Source organism: Melospiza melodia, unplaced genomic scaffold, assembly GCF_035770615.1.
Source record: "Melospiza melodia melodia isolate bMelMel2 unplaced genomic scaffold, bMelMel2.pri scaffold_276, whole genome shotgun sequence".
Lineage (NCBI taxonomy): Eukaryota > Metazoa > Chordata > Aves > Passeriformes > Passerellidae > Melospiza > Melospiza melodia.
The window spans coordinates 74,491-90,573 of record NW_026948598.1 but is presented as its reverse complement, the minus strand read 5'-3'; the positions used below and the strand labels follow the sequence as shown (position 1 = coordinate 90,573).

At 49.3% G+C, this 16,083-nt stretch overlaps 1 protein-coding gene across 1 annotated transcript in view; it reads right to left on the bottom strand.

Moving 5' to 3' along the window:
* Positions 1–2,276: 2,276 nt before the first annotated feature.
* The window catches only part of LOC134433837 (bromodomain-containing protein 4-like), a gene marked incomplete at its 3' end in the record, with an annotated part of 44,974 nt that continues 31,167 nt past the window's right edge, over positions 2,277–16,083 (bottom strand). Inside the window, 5 exon segments of the mRNA XM_063182541.1 lie at positions 2,277–2,817; positions 5,017–5,216; positions 5,218–5,284; positions 5,287–5,362; positions 9,533–9,585. Of these exon segments, the coding sequence (XP_063038611.1) occupies positions 2,277–2,817; positions 5,017–5,216; positions 5,218–5,284; positions 5,287–5,362; positions 9,533–9,585 (937 nt within the window).

Here is a 16,083-nt window from a genome sequence, read left to right as displayed (position 1 = left end):
TCCATCCATCCATCCATCCATCATCCATCATCCATCATCCATCCAACATCCATCCATCCATCATCCATCCATCATCATCATCCATCCATCCATCATCCATCCATCCATCCATCATCCATCCATCATCCATCCATCCATCCATCATCCATCCATCCATCCATCCATCCATCCATCCATCCATCATCCATCCATCATCCATCCATCCATCCATCTCATCCATCCATCATCCATCCATCACATCCATCCATCATCCATCCATCCATCCATCCATCCATCCATCCATCCATCCATCCATCATCCATCCATCCATCCATCCATCCATCATCCATCCATCCATCATCATCCATCCATCCATCCATCCATCCATCATCCATCCATCCATCCATCCATCCATCCATCCATCCATCATCCATCCATCATCATCCATCCATCATCCATCCATCCATCATCCATCCATCCATCATCACCATCATCCATCATCCATCATCATCATCCATCCATCATCCATCCATCCATCCATCTCCATCATCATCCATCCATCCATCATCCATCATCATCCATCATCCATCCATCCATCATCCATCCATCATCCATCCATCATCCATCCATCCATCATCCATCCATCATCCATCCATCCATCCATCCATCCATCCAATCCATCCATCCATCCATCCATCCATCCATCCATCCATCATCCATCCATCCATCATCCATCCATCCATCCATCATCCATCCATCCATCCATCCATCCATCATCCATCATCCATCCATCCATCATCCATCCATCCATCCATCCATCCATCCATCATCCATCCATCCATCCATCCATCCATCCATCCATCATCCATCCATCCATCCATCATCCATCCATCCATCCATCATCCATCATCCATCCATCCATCCATCCATCATCATCCATCCATCCATCATCATCCATCCATCATCCATCATCCATCCATCCATCCATCCATCATCATCCATCCATCATCCATCCATCCATCCATCCATCATCCATCATCCATCCATCCATCATCCATCCATCCATCCATCCATCCATCCATCCATCATCCATCCATCCATCCATCCATCCATCCATCATCCATCCATCATCCATCCATCCATCCATCATCCATCCATCATCCATCATCCATCCATCCATCATCCATCCATCATCCATCCATCCATCCATCATCCATCCATCATCCATCCATCCATCATCATCATCCATCCATCATCCATCCATCATCATCCATCCATCCATCATCCATCATCCATCCATCATCCATCATCCATCATCATCCATCCATCCATCATCCATCCATCATCCATCATCCATCCATCCATCCATCATCCATCATCCATCATCATCCATCCATCCATCCATCCATCCATCATCCATCCATCCATCATCCATCCATCCATCCATCATCCATCCATCATCCATCCATCCATCATCATCCATCATCCATCATCATCCATCATCCATCCATCCATCCATCCACCATCATCCATCATCCATCATCCATCCATCCATCATCATCCATCCACATCCATCCATCATCCATCCATCCATCCATCCATCATCCATCCATCCATCCATCCATCCATCCATCCATCCATCCATCCATCATCCATCATCCATCATCCATCCATCCATCCATCCATCATCCATCCATCCATCATCATCATCCATCCATCCATCCATCATCCATCCATCCATCATCCATCCATCATCCATCCATCATCCATCATCCATCCATCCATCATCCATCATCATCCATCATCCATCCATCATCCATCCATCCATCCATCCATCCATCCATCATCCATCCATCCATCCATCCATCCATCCATCATCCATCCATCATCCATCATCCATCCATCATCCATCCATCCATCCATCCATCCATCCATCCATCATCCATCCATCATCCATCATCCATCCATCCATCCATCATCCATCCATCCATCCATCCATCCATCCATTCCATCCATCATCCATCCATCCATCATCATCATCCATCCATCCATCATCCATCATCCATCCATCATCCATCCATCCATCCATCCATCCATCCATCCATCCATCCATCCATCATCCATCATCCATCCATCCATCCCTCACCGTCCATCATCCAGTCCGTCCTTCCCTCATCCATCCATCACCCTCCAGTCCTTCCTCCGGGATGACCTGCTGCGCCTTGCCCGTCTGCTGCTGCGCCGTCTGCTGCGCCGCCTGCTGCGCCGTCTGCTGCTGCTGCTGCACCTGCTGGGGCTGCGGCTGCTGCTGCTGCGGCGGCGCCGGCGGCTGCGCCAGGTGCGCGGGGAAGGGCAGGGGCGGCTGCAGGTGCAGCGGGCGCGGCGGCGGCTGCAGCGGCTGCACCGCGGGATGCGCCGCGGGCGGCGGCGGCGGCTGCAGCTGCGCGGGGGGAGGCTGCGGCTGCGGCTGCGGCGCCGCCTGCGACTGGACCTTCACTGAAGGGAGAAGCGGAGTCTGCGGCTGCACCTTCTGCAGCTGCTGCAGGTACAGCTGCATCTGGCTGGCGCTCAGGGGGAGGCCGTGGTGCGGCGGCGGCGGCGGCACCGGCGGCGGCGGCACCGGCGGGGGCGGCACCGGCGGCGGCGGCGGCTCCTCGTCCTCCAGCAGCACCTGCGGCGGCTGCGGCAGCGGCGGCGCCGGCAGCAGCGGTTGCGGCGGGGGCTGCGGCGGCGGCGGCAGCGCCGGGGACACGGCCGGCGGCCGGGGCGGCTTCGGGGGCAGCGCGGCCGCGCGGTTGCTGGGCCTCGAGGGCTGCTGAGGCAGAGCGTTGTGCAAAGCTGCGGAGGAAGGACGGGCGGCAGGTCAGGAGAACCTCCATGGCATGGTCCATCAACCCCAAACCCCACCCAGTGTTCTCCTTTCCTTCTGAGATGTCCCAGGAAGGACACGGTGGTGAGGTCAGGAGAACTTGCAGGGCGTGGTCCATCAACCCAAACCCCACCCAATGTTCTCCTTTCCTTCTGGGATGTCCCAGGAAGGACACGGTGGTGAGGTCAGGAGAACCTCCATGGCGTGGTCCATCAACCCCAAACCCCACCCAGTGTTGGTCATCTGGGATGTCCCAGGAAGGACACGGTGGTGAGGTCAGGAGAACCTCCATGGGATGGTCCATCAACCCCAAACCCCACCCAGCCAATGTTCTCCTTTCCTTCTGACGTGTCCCAGGAAGGACGGGCGGCAGGTCAGGAGAACTTGCAGGGCGTGGTCTTTCAACCCCAAACCCCACCCAATGTTGGTCTTCTGGGATGTCCCAGGAAGGACGGGCAGCAGGTCAGGAGAACTTCCATGGGATGGTCCATCAACCCCAAACCCCACCCAGCCAATGTTCTCCTTTCCTTCTGACGTGTCCCAGGAAGGACGGGCGGCAGGTCAGGAGAACTTGCAGGGCGTGGTCCATCAACCCCAAACCCCACCCAGTGTTGATCCTCTGGATGTCCCAGGAAGGACACGGTGGTGAGGTCAGGAGAACTTGCAGGGCGTGGTCCATCAACCCCAAACCCCACCCAGTGTTGTCCTTTCCTTCTGGGATGTCCCAGGAAGGACACGGTGGTGAGGTCAGGAGAACTTCCATGGCATGGTCCATGACCTTCCAGTCCCATCCCATCATCTTGCAGAAGGAACCAAGCCCACCCACCACCATCCTCTAGCTCTGAGATGTTGGGACAGCCCAACGAGACCACAGCAGACACCACGACCCACAACGCTGCCTTTGCCCACCCACCACCATCCCCTTCCTCCTCCTTTTGGAACATCCCAACAAGACCATGGTGGACACCAAGACCCAAGAACCTCCCTTTCCACACCCACCACCATCCTCCTCCTCTGGGGCCATCCCAACACGATGATTGTGGACATCCAGACAGAAGAACCTCCCTTCCCCCATCTACCACAATCCTCACTCTTTTCTCCTGGGCCCTCCCAACAAGATGATGGTGGACACCAAGAGTGAAGAACCTCCCTTCCCCATCCACCGCCATCCCGATCCTCTGGGGCCATCCCACCAAGATGATGGTGGACACCCAGAGTGAAGAACCTCCCTTTCCCCATCCACCACCATCCTCATCCTCCTCTGGGGCCATCCCAACAAGATGATGGTGAACACCAAGAGTGAAGAACCTCCCTTTCCCCATCCACCACCGTGTTCTTCCGCTCGGGCTATCCCAACAAGATGATGGTGGACACCAAGACCCAAGAACCTCCCTTCTCCGCATCCACCGCCATCCTGATCCTCTGGGGCCATCCCACCAAGATGATGGTGGACACCAAGAGTGAAGAACCTCCCTTTCCCCATCCACCACCATCCTCATCCTCCTCTGGGGCCATCCCAACAAGATGATGGTGGACACCAAGACCCAAGAACCTCCCTTCTCTGCATCCACCGCCATCCTGACCCTCTGGGGCCATCCCAACAAGATGATATGGTGGACACCAAGAGTGAAGAACCTCCTTTCTCCACCCACCACCACCCTCCTCCTCCTCTGGGGCCATCCCACAAGATGATGGTGGACACCAAGAGTGAAGAACCTCCCTTTCCCATCCACCACCATGTTCTTCCGCTCGGGCCATCCCAACAAGACCGTGGTGGACACCAAGACCTAAGGACCTCCCTTTCCCCCACCCACCACCATCCTCCTCTTGGGCCATCCCAACAAGACCATGGTGGACACCAAGAGAGAAGAACCTCCCTTTCCCCATCCACCGCCATCCCGATCCTCTGGGGCCATCCCACCAAGATGATGGTGGACACCAAGACTGAAGAACCTCCTTTAGCCACCACCACCCTCCTCATCCTCCTCTTGGGCCATCCCACCAAGATGATGGTGGACACCAAGACTGAAGAACCTCATTTCCCCACCATCCTCATCCTCCTCTGGGGCCATCCCAACAAGATGATGGTGGACACCAAGACTGAAGAACCTCCCTTTCCCCACCACCCTCCTCCTCCTGCTCTGGGTCCCTCCTGCCCGGCGCCTCACCTGGAGGAGACACCACGTGCTGGTTGAGGTGGGGCGGCGTGCCGTGCTCGGGCGGCGCCGGGGGCAGGTGCGGCGGCGGGGGCAGCTCGGGCTGGGGCAGGTGCAGCATGGGTTGCCCGAAGTGGGCCATGGTGTCGAACATGGCGCCGGGCAGGGGGTGCTCCAGGACGGGCACCTGCGCGGCCACGAACGGCGGCTGGCGGCGGCGGCGACGCCTTCAGGGGCGCGGCGGGCGGCGGGACGGGCGGCTGCGGCTGCGGCTGCTGCAGCGCCGGCGGACGGGCGGCGGCGGCGGCGCCGGGGGCGGCTGCGGCGGCGCCGCCGAGGGGTGGTGGTGGTGGTGGTGCTGCGGGAGGAGGGAGGCGTTAGGAGAAAAGCGGAGATGGGGTGGTGGGGTGGAGAAAAAGGGGGTGAGGTGGGTGGTGGGGCGTCGGAGTTGGCGGTCATCGAGATTTTGGTGGTCAAAGGGAGGTCTGGAGTCATCTCAAGGTGGTTTTGGACATCAAAACGGTCTTTTTGGTCGTGGAAAAGAACTCTTGGGTCATCTAAAGGTGGTTTTGGACACTAAATGGTCTTCTAGCTGTCAAAATGACCTCTTGGGTCATCTAAGGTGGTTTTGGACACCAAAATGATCTCCTGGGTCATCTAAAGGTGGCTTTGGACATCAAAATGGTGTTTTGATGGTCAAAGTGAGATCTTGGGTCATCTAAAGGTGGTTTTGGACACCAAAATGATCTCCTGGGTCATCTAAAGGTGGTTTTGGACATCAAAACGGTCTTTTTGGTCGTGGAAAAGAACTCTTGGGTCATCTAAAGGTGGTTTTGGACACTAAATGGTCTTTTAGCTGTCAAAATGACCTCTTGGGTCATCTAAAGGTGGTTTTGGACACCAAAATGATCTCCTGGGTCATCTAAAGGTGGCTTTTGGACATCAAAATGGTGTTTTGGTGGTCAAAGTGAGATCTTGGGTCATCTAAAGGTGGTTTTGAACACTAAATGGTCTTCTAACTGTCAAAATGATCTCTTGGGTCACCTAAAGGTGGTTTTGGTCACTAAAGGGTCTTTTGGTCACCTAAAGGTGGTTTTGGACACCAAAATGATCTCCTCGGTCATCTAAAGGTGGTTTTGGTCACCAAAAGGGTCTTTAGGTGGTCCAAGTGAGCTCTTGGGTCATCTAAAGGTGGTTAAGGATACTAAAATGGTGTTTTGGTGGTCAAGGTGAGGTCTTGGGTCACCTAAAGGTGGTTTTGGACATCAAAATGGTCTTTTGGTCATGGAAATGATCGCTTGTGTCATCTAAAGGCGGTTTTGGACACCAAAATGAGCTCTTGGGTCATCTAAAGGTGGTTTTGGACACCAAAAATGGCATTCTGGTGGTCAAACTGATCGTTTGGGTCATCTAAAGGTGGCTTTAAACACTAAAGTGGTGTTTTGGTAGTCAAAGTGAGCTCTTGGGTCATCTAAACGTAGTTTGGGTCATCTAAAGATAGTTTTGGACACAAAATTGGTGTTTTGGTGGTCAAAGTGTTCACTTGGATCATCTAAAGGTGGGTTTGGACACCAAAATGGTGTTTTGGTCATTGAAATGACCTCTTGGGTCATCTAAAGGTGGTTTTGGACACCAAAATGGTGCTTTGGTTGTCAAAGTCATCTCTTGGGTCATCCAACGGTGGCTTTGGACACTAAAATGGTGCTTTGGTGGTCAAAGTGAGCTCTTGGGTCATCTAAAGTTGGTTTTGGACACCAAAATGAGCCCTTGGGTCATCAAAAAAGGCTTCTGGTCATCAAAATGTCCAATCCAATCCCAATCCATGGATCCAAACCCGACCCAATCCATGGATCCCATCCAAATCCATGGATCCAACCCCACCCCAAGTGGATCCAACCCCAATCCATGGATCCCAACCCAACCCCAATCCATGGATCCAATCCCAATCCACAAATCCTATTCCAATCCATGGATCCAACCCCAACCCAATTAATGATCCAATCCCAAAACATGGATCCTGATCCCAAAACATGGATCCCAACCCCAACCCATGGATCCAACCCCAATCCATGGATCCCAATCCCACAACATGGATCCCAACCCCAACCCGATCCAGGGATCTCATCCAAATCCATAGACCCAATCCCAATCCAACCCCAATCCATGGATCTCATCCCAATCCATGGATCCCAACCCAACCCAATCCATAGATCCAATCCCAATCCACAAATCCTATTCCAATCCATGGATCCAACCCCAACCCAATTAATGATCCAATCCCAAAACATGGATCCCAACCCCAACGCGATCCAGGGATCCCATCCAAATCCATGGACCCAACCCCAATCCAACCTCAATCCCAATCCAACCCCAATCCATGGATCTCATCCCAATCCATGGATCCAAACCCAACCCAACCCCAATCCATGGATCCAACCCCAACCCAATTAATGGATCCCATCCAAATCCATGGATCCAACCCCAATCCATGCGTCCCAACCAACCCCAATCCATGGATCCAACCCCAACCCCAATCCATGGATCCCAACCCCAATCCATGGATCCAACCCCACTCCAACCCAATCCCAATCCAACCCCAATCCATGGATCCAAACCCAATCCCATTCATGGATCCAATCCCAATCCACAAATCCTATTCCAATCCATGGATCCAACCCCAACCCAATTAATGATCCAATCCCAAAACATGGATCCTGATCCCAAAACATGGATCCCAACCCCAACCCATGGATCCAACCCCAATCCATGGATCCCAATCCCACAACATGGATCCCAACCCCAACCCGATCCAGGGATCTCATCCAAATCCATAGACCCAATCCCAATCCAACCCCAATCCATGGATCTCATCCCAATCCATGGATCCCAACCCAACCCAATCCATAGATCCAATCCCAATCCACAAATCCTATTCCAATCCATGGATCCAACCCCAACCCAATTAATGATCCAATCCCAAAACATGGATCCCAACCCCAACGCGATCCAGGGATCCCATCGAAATCCATGGACCCAGCCCAATCCAACCCCAATCCCAATCCAACCCCAATCCATGGATCTCATCCCAATCCATGGATCCAAACCCAACCCAACCCCAATCCATGGATCCAACCCCAACCCAATTAATGGATCCCATCCAAATCCATGGATCCAACCCCAATCCATGGATCCCAACCAACCCCAATCCATGGATCCAACCCCAACCCCAATCCATGGATCCCAACCCCAATCCATGGATCCAACCCCACTCCAACCCCAATCCCAATCCAACCCCAATCCATGGATCTCATCCCAATCCATGGATCCAACCCCAATCCCAATTCATGGATCCAATCCCAATCCACAAATCCTATTCCAATCCATGGATCCAACCCCAACCCATGGATCCAACCCCAATCCATGGATCCCAATCCCACAACATGGATCCCAACCCCAACGCGATCCAGGGATCCCATCCAAATCCATGGACCCAACCCCAATCCCAATCCAACCCCAATCCATGGATCTCATCCCAATCCATGGATCCAACCCCAATCCCAATCCATGGATCCAATCCCAACCCCAATCCATGGATCCCAATCCCAATCCATGGATCCAACCCAACCCCAATCCATGGATCCAATCCCAATCCACAAATCCTATTCCAATCCATGGATCCAACCCAACCCAATTAATGGATCCCATCCAAATCCATGGATCCAACCCCAACCCATGGATCCAACCCCAATCCATGGATCCCAATCCCACAACATGGATCCCAACCCCAACCCGATCCAGGGATCCCATCCAAATCCATGGACCCAACCCCAATCCCAATCCAACCCCAATCCATGGATCTCATCCCAATCCATGGATCCAACCCAACCCAACCCATAGATCCAATCCCAATCCACAAATCCTATTCCAATCCATGGATCCAACCCCAACCCAATTAATGATCCAATCCCAAAACATGGATCCCAACCCAACCCGATCCAGGGATCCCATCCAAATCCATGGACCCAACCCCAATCCCAATCCAACCCCAATCCATGGATCTCATCCCAATCCATGGATCCAAACCCAACCCAATCCCAATCCATGGATCCAACCCCAACCCAATTAATGGATCCCATCCAAATCCATGGATCCAACCCCAATCCATGGATCCCAACCAACCCCAATCCATGGATCCAACCCCAACCCCAATCCATGGATCCCAACCCCAATCCATGGATCCACCCCACTCCAACCCCAATCCCAATCCAACCCCAATCCATGGATCTCATCCCAACCCATGGATCCAACCCCAACCCCAATCCATGGATCCAACCCCAATCCATGGATCCAATCCCAATCCAACCCCAACCCATGGATCCAGCCCCACGTATCCAATCCCAATCTCAATCCAATCCCAATCCATGGGTCCAGCCCCAATCCAATTATTGATCCAATCTTAATCCATGGATCCAATCCCACCATGGGTCCAATCCCACGGATCCAATCCCAATCCCAATCCCGTTCCTACCTTTTTCTGCTCCCGCCCCGAGTGCCCCTTCTTCTTCAATTTTGGCGCCATCTCTGCCAAAAGAAGGGGAAAAGGAAAATAATTAATTTGGGAACGGCTCCTGACGAACCCGATCGGGAACGGGGCTGGAATTCCCCAGGGATTGTTTGGAATTCCCCAGGGATTGTTTGGAATTCCCCAGGGATGGAGCTGGAATTCCCAAGGGATTTCTGGAATCGGGGATTGGGGATTTTGCCGCCAAAAAAAAAGATGGAAAATTGTCGGAAGAAGATCCAACGGCCAAGAAAATCCGTGGATTCCACAGGATCCGATATCCTGGGAATGTCGCTGCTCCAGGGGGAGAACCTGGGCAAATCCCATCGTCGGATCCCAGCTGGAATTGCGAGGTCCAAAAGAAAATCACAAAGACTTGAACCAAAGATGATCCCAAACTCCACTGTCAGCTGATGGATCCCAGTTGGAAACACGAGATCCAAAAGGAGATTCCAAGGATTTCAACCCAAGGATGATCCAAATTCCATCGCCAGTTGATGGGTCCCATCGGAATTGTGAGGTCCAGAAGATTCCCAGGATTTCAACCCAAGGATGATCCCAAATTCCATCACCAGTGTTGGATCCCAGATGGAATCACAAGGTCCAGAAGGATCATCCTGGATTCTGGAGATCCCAACCTGAAGATGATCCCAACCTTCATCGCCAGTTATTGGTCCAAGTCAAAATCACAATGCCCAGAAGAATATTCCAAGGATTTCAACCCAAGGACGATCCCAAATTCCATCGCCAGCTGATGGATCCCAGATGGAATCACAAGGTCCAGAAGGATCATCCTGGATTCTGGAGATCCCAACCCGAAGATGATCCCAACCTTCATCGCCAATTGTGATTCAAGCCAAAATCACAATGTCCAGAAGAAGATTCCAAGAATTTCAACCCAAAGATGATCCCGAATTCCATCGCCAGTTGATGGTCCCAGTCGGAACTGTGAGGTCCAGAAGATTCCCAAGATTTCAACCCAAGGATGATCCCAAATTCCATCACCAGTGTTGGATCCCAGATGGAATCACAAGGTCCAGAAGGGTCATCTTGGATTCTGGAGATCCAACCCGAAGATGATCCCAACCTCCATCGCCAATTGTTGGTCCAAGTCAAAATCACAATGCCCAGAAGAAGATTCCAAGGATTTCAACCCAAAGATGATCCCAAATTCCATCACCAGTGTTGGATCCCAGCTGGAACTGTGAGGTCCAGAAGATTCCAAGGATTTCAACCCAAGGATGATCCCAAATTCCATCGCCAGTTGATGGGTCCCATCGGAATTGTGAGGTCCAGAAGATTCCCAGGATTTCAACCCAAGGATGATCCCAAATTCCATCACCAGTGTTGGATCCCAGATGGAATCACAAGGTCCAAAAGGGTCATCTTGGATTCTGGAGATCCCAACCTGAAGATGATCCCAACCTTCATCGCCAGTTATTGGTCCAAGTCAAAATCACAATGCCCAGAAGAATATTCCAAGGATTTCAACCCAAGGACGATCCCAAATTCCATCACCAGTGTTGGATCCCAGATGGAATCACAAGGTCCAGAAGGATCATCCTGGATTCTGGAGATCCCAACCCGAAGATGATCCCAACCTCCATCGCCAATTGTGATTCAAGTCAAAATCACAATGTCCAGAAGAAGATTCAAGGATTTCAACCCAAGGATGATCCCAAATTCCATCATGAGTGTTGGATCCCAGTTGGAACTGTGAGGTCCAGAAGATTCCAAGGATTTCAACCCAAGGATGATCCCAAATTCCATCACCAGTTGATGGATCCCAGATGGAATCACAAGGCCCACAAGGATCATCCTGGATTCTGGAGATCCCAACCCGAAGATGATCCCAACCTGAAGATGATCCCAACCTTCATCGCCAACTGTTGGTCCAAGTCAAAATCACAATGCCCAGAAGAAGATTCCAAGGATTTCAAGCCAAGGACGATCCCAAATTCCATCACCGATTCTGGGTCCCCGTCGGAATCGTGAGGTTCCATGGAGATCACCTGGAGATCCCAACCCAAGGACGATCCCAAACTCCATCACCGGTTCTTGGCTCCAAGTCGGAATCGCGTTCCCAGCAGGATCATCCTGGACTCTGGAGATCCCAAAGATGATCCCAATGAGAATTTTCTAGTCCAGAAAGATCATCCTGGAATTTCGAGATCCCAACCCAAGGATGATCCCAAACTCCCTCACTGATTTTGGGTCCAAATTGGAATTTTCTGGTCCAGAAGAAGATTCCAAGGACTTCAACCCAAGGGTGATCCCAAACTCCACAACCAATTTTGGGTCCACATTTCCATGGAGATCACCCGAAGATCCTGGAGATCCCAACCCAAGGCTGATCCCAAACTCCATCACCGATTCTGGGTCCCCATAGAAATCGTGAGGTTCCACGGAGATCCTGAAGATCCCAACCCAAGGATGATCCCAATGTTCACCACCGATTTTGGGTCCAAATTGGAATTTCCTGGTCCAGAAGGAGACACCAAGGACTTCAAGCCAAGGACGATCCCAAATTCCATCATCGATTTTGGGTCCCCGTCGGAATCGTGAGGTTCCATGGAGATCACCTGGAGATCCCAACCCAAGGATGATCCTGAACTCCATCACCGATTCTGGGTCCCCATAGAAATCGTGAGGTTCCACGGATGGAGATCCTGGAGATCCCAACCCAAGGCTGATCCCAAACTCCATCACCGATTCTGGGTCCAAATTGGAATTTTCTGGTCCGGAAGGAGATAACAAGGATTTCAACCCAAGGCTGATCCCAAATTTCCTCCCTGGCTGTCGGGTCCGAGTCGGAACCGCGTTCCCAGAAGGATCCTCTGGATTTTGGAGATCCCAACCCAAGGATGATCCTGAACTCCATCACCGATTTTGGGTCCCAGTTGGAATGGTGAGGTTCCACGGAGATCCTGGAGATCCCAACCCAAGGATGATCCCAAATTTCACCACCGATTTTGGGTCCCAGCTGGAATTTTCTGGTCCACAAGAAGATTCCAAGGACTTCAACCCAAGGCTGATCCCAAATTTCCTCCCCGGCTGTCGGATCCGAGTCGGAACCGCGTTCCAGAGGGATCCTCCCGGATTTTGGAGATCCCAACCCAAGGATGATCCCAAATTTCACCACTGATTTTGGGTCCAAATTGGAATTTCCTGGTCCAAAAGAGATTCCAGAGATCCCAACTCAAGGCTGATCCCAAATTTCCTCCCGGCTGTCGGGTCCGAGTCGGAACCGCGTTCCCAGAAGGATCCTCCCGGATTTTGGAGATCCCAACCCAACCCATGGATGAACCTTCAACCCCGAATCCACAGGGATTGATGGAGAAGTCACTTCCAGGTGATTTTGGGGCAAAAAAATGTCAAATTTCTGGGATTTTCCCTAAATTTCCCCCAAAATCCTGATTCTATTCCCACCCACACAGCGAAACGCCGACGGACGGATCCAAATTCCCAAATCCTGGGGTGAAATTCCATGAAAAATGTGAAATTTTGGAGTTCTTTCATCGCTTTTATTATTCCCAAACATCCAATGGATCCAATTTCCAAGTTTTTGAGGGAATGAGGAATTGGTGCTTCCAAAGCTGGGAAATCTTGGAAAAAGGAACATAAAAATCAACAGGTCTGGGGAAAATATTTGGGGCAGATCAAAATTTTCTGGGCAAAAAAAAATCTGGATTTGGTGGTTTGAAGTGAAATTTATCCCCAAAAATGCCTTTTCCAGGTTTTTCTGCTTCCAACCACCAATTCTTTGGGAAAAATTAAAGTTCTGGATTTGGGATGAGCCAAATTTTGGTGGATTTGATAGAAAATCAGGCAAAAATCAGGAAAAATCCCCCCAAAAAATAAGATTGAAAGGATCAATCCAAGGAAGAATTCAGCACCAATTCCTTGGATTTTCTCATTCTTAATTCAGGTTTAAAAACTCCAACAAAACCTTTTAACCTCATCCAAAAATCCCCAAATTGATGGGAAATTCCTTAAAATTGTCTAAAAAATCATGAAAATGTTCAAAGATTCCTAATTCTGGATTTATCCTGGTAACATTCTGGAAAACCACCACCAAATTCTGGTTTATGGCATTATTTTATTTTATTTTATTTGGGGTTTTTGCTCTTTTTTGGGGAGATTTTTGGGGATTTTTCTCTTTTTTGTTTTTTTTTGTTTTGTTTTTCTGCTCCTTCTCCACACTTGACTCCCTCTGGAATTGAATCCCAAATATTTCCATGGATTTTCCAACACTGGAGCCACCAAACCCTTCCCTGGAGTTAAGCCTGGCTCAACCTCAGATTTTAGGATGGGATAAAAACCAGAAAAATTGGGATAAGAACAAGGAAAAATCTGGGATAAAAACCAGAAAAAATTGGGATAACAATCAGGAAAATTTGGAATAAAACCCAAGAAAAATCAGGATAACAACCAGGAAAATCCAGGAATATAAACAGGAAAATTTGGGATAAAAACCAGGAAAAATCAGGATAACGACCAGGAAAATAAACAGGAAAATTTGGGATAAAACCCAAGAAAAATCAGGATTTTATCCCAAGGGAGGCGCAGGGAGCGACGCCCGGGACCTGGAATTCCAAATTCCCTCAAAATCCAAATTTTCCTCCGATCCAGATCCCAAATCCGCCCGGGGCCGTAAAATAAAAAGGGATTTATCCCTAAAATCCCATTTGCCCCAAGTTTATCTATAATCTACTAAAATCCCATTCCCTCCATTTTTTAACCCGAAAATTTTCCCAATTTTTAAAACTTTAAAATTCTACTCCATTTTTTCTTCGTAAAATTTCATTTTTCCATAAAATCCCTCTCCCTCCATATTTTTATCTATAAAATCCTTTTTTTCTGTAAATCCCATTCCTTTCATATTTTTATCCCTAAAATTCCATTCCCTCCATCTTTTTTTCCCACAAAATCCCTTTTTTTTAATAATATCCCATTCCCTCCATCTTTTTCTCCATAATATTCTATTTTTTCCACCAAATCCCTTTCCCTCCACCTTATTTTTGCCATAAATCCAATTTCCTCCATTCTTTCTCCACACAATCCCAGCTGCTCCATCTTTTTATCCCCTAAAATCCAATTTTTTCAATAAAATCCCATTCCCTCCATTCTTACCTCCCTAAAACTCCATCTACTCCATTTTTCCTCCATAAAATCCCATTTTTTTTCTCCACAAAATCCCATTTTCTCCCACAGCATCCCTTTCTTCCACCATAAAATCCCATTTCTTTCCCAATAAAATCCCATTTTCCCCCAAAAAAATCCCATTTTTTCCTCCACAAAACCCCATTTTCCCCACACAAAATCCCTTTTTTAACCATAAAATCCCATTTTCCCCCCACAAAATCCCATTTTTTCCTCCGCAAAATCCCATTTTCCCCACAAAATCCCTTTTTCTAACCATAAAACCCCATTTTCTCCCCACAAAATCCCTTTTATTAACCATAAAACCCCATTTTCTCCCACAAAATCCCCTTTTTAAACCATAAAACCCCATTTTCTCCCCACAAAATCCCTTTTTTTAACCATAAAATCCCATTTTCTCCCACAAAACCCATTTTCTCCCCACAAAATCCCTTTTTTTAACCATAAAACCCCATTTTCTCTCCACAAAATCCCCTTTTTTAACCATAAAATCCCATTTTCTCCCCACAAAATCCCTTTTTTAACCACAAAACCCCATTTTCTCCCCACAAAATCCATTTTTTAACCATAAAACCCCATTTTCTCCCCACAAAATCCCTTTTTAAACCATAAAACCCCATTTTCTCCCCACAAAATCCCCTTTTTCCCCACAAAATCCCTTTTTTTAACCACAAAACCCCATTTTCTCCCCACAAAATCCCTTTTATTAACCATAAAACCCCATTTTCCCCCCACAAAATCCCCTTTTTAAACCATAAAACCCCATTTTCTCCCCACAAAATCCCATTTTTTAACCACAAAACCCCATTTTCCCCCCACAAAATCCCTTTTTTTAACCATAAAATCCCATTTTCCCCCCACAAAATCCCATTTTTTCCTCCGCAAAATCCCATTTTCCCCACAAAATCCCTTTTTCTAACCATAAAACCCCATTTTCTCCCCACAAAATCCCATTTTTTAACCACAAAACCCCATTTTCTCCCCACAAAATCCCTTTTTAAACCATAAAACCCCATTTTCTCCCCACAAAATCCCATTTTTTAACCATAAAATCCCATTTTCCCCCCACAAAATCCCATTTTTTCCTCCGCAAAATCCCATTTTCCCACAAAATCCCTTTTTTTAACCACAAAACCCCATTTTCCCCACAAAATCCCCTTTTTTAACCATAAAACCCCATTTTCTCCCCACAAAATTCCGTTCTCCCCACAAAATCCCTTTTTTTAACCACAAAACCCCATTTTCTCCCCACAAAATCCCCTTTTTTAACCACAAAACCCCATTTTCTCCCACAAAATCCCTTTTTTTCCCCAATCCCCTCTCCCTCCATCCCCACCCCAACCCCCACGGCGCTC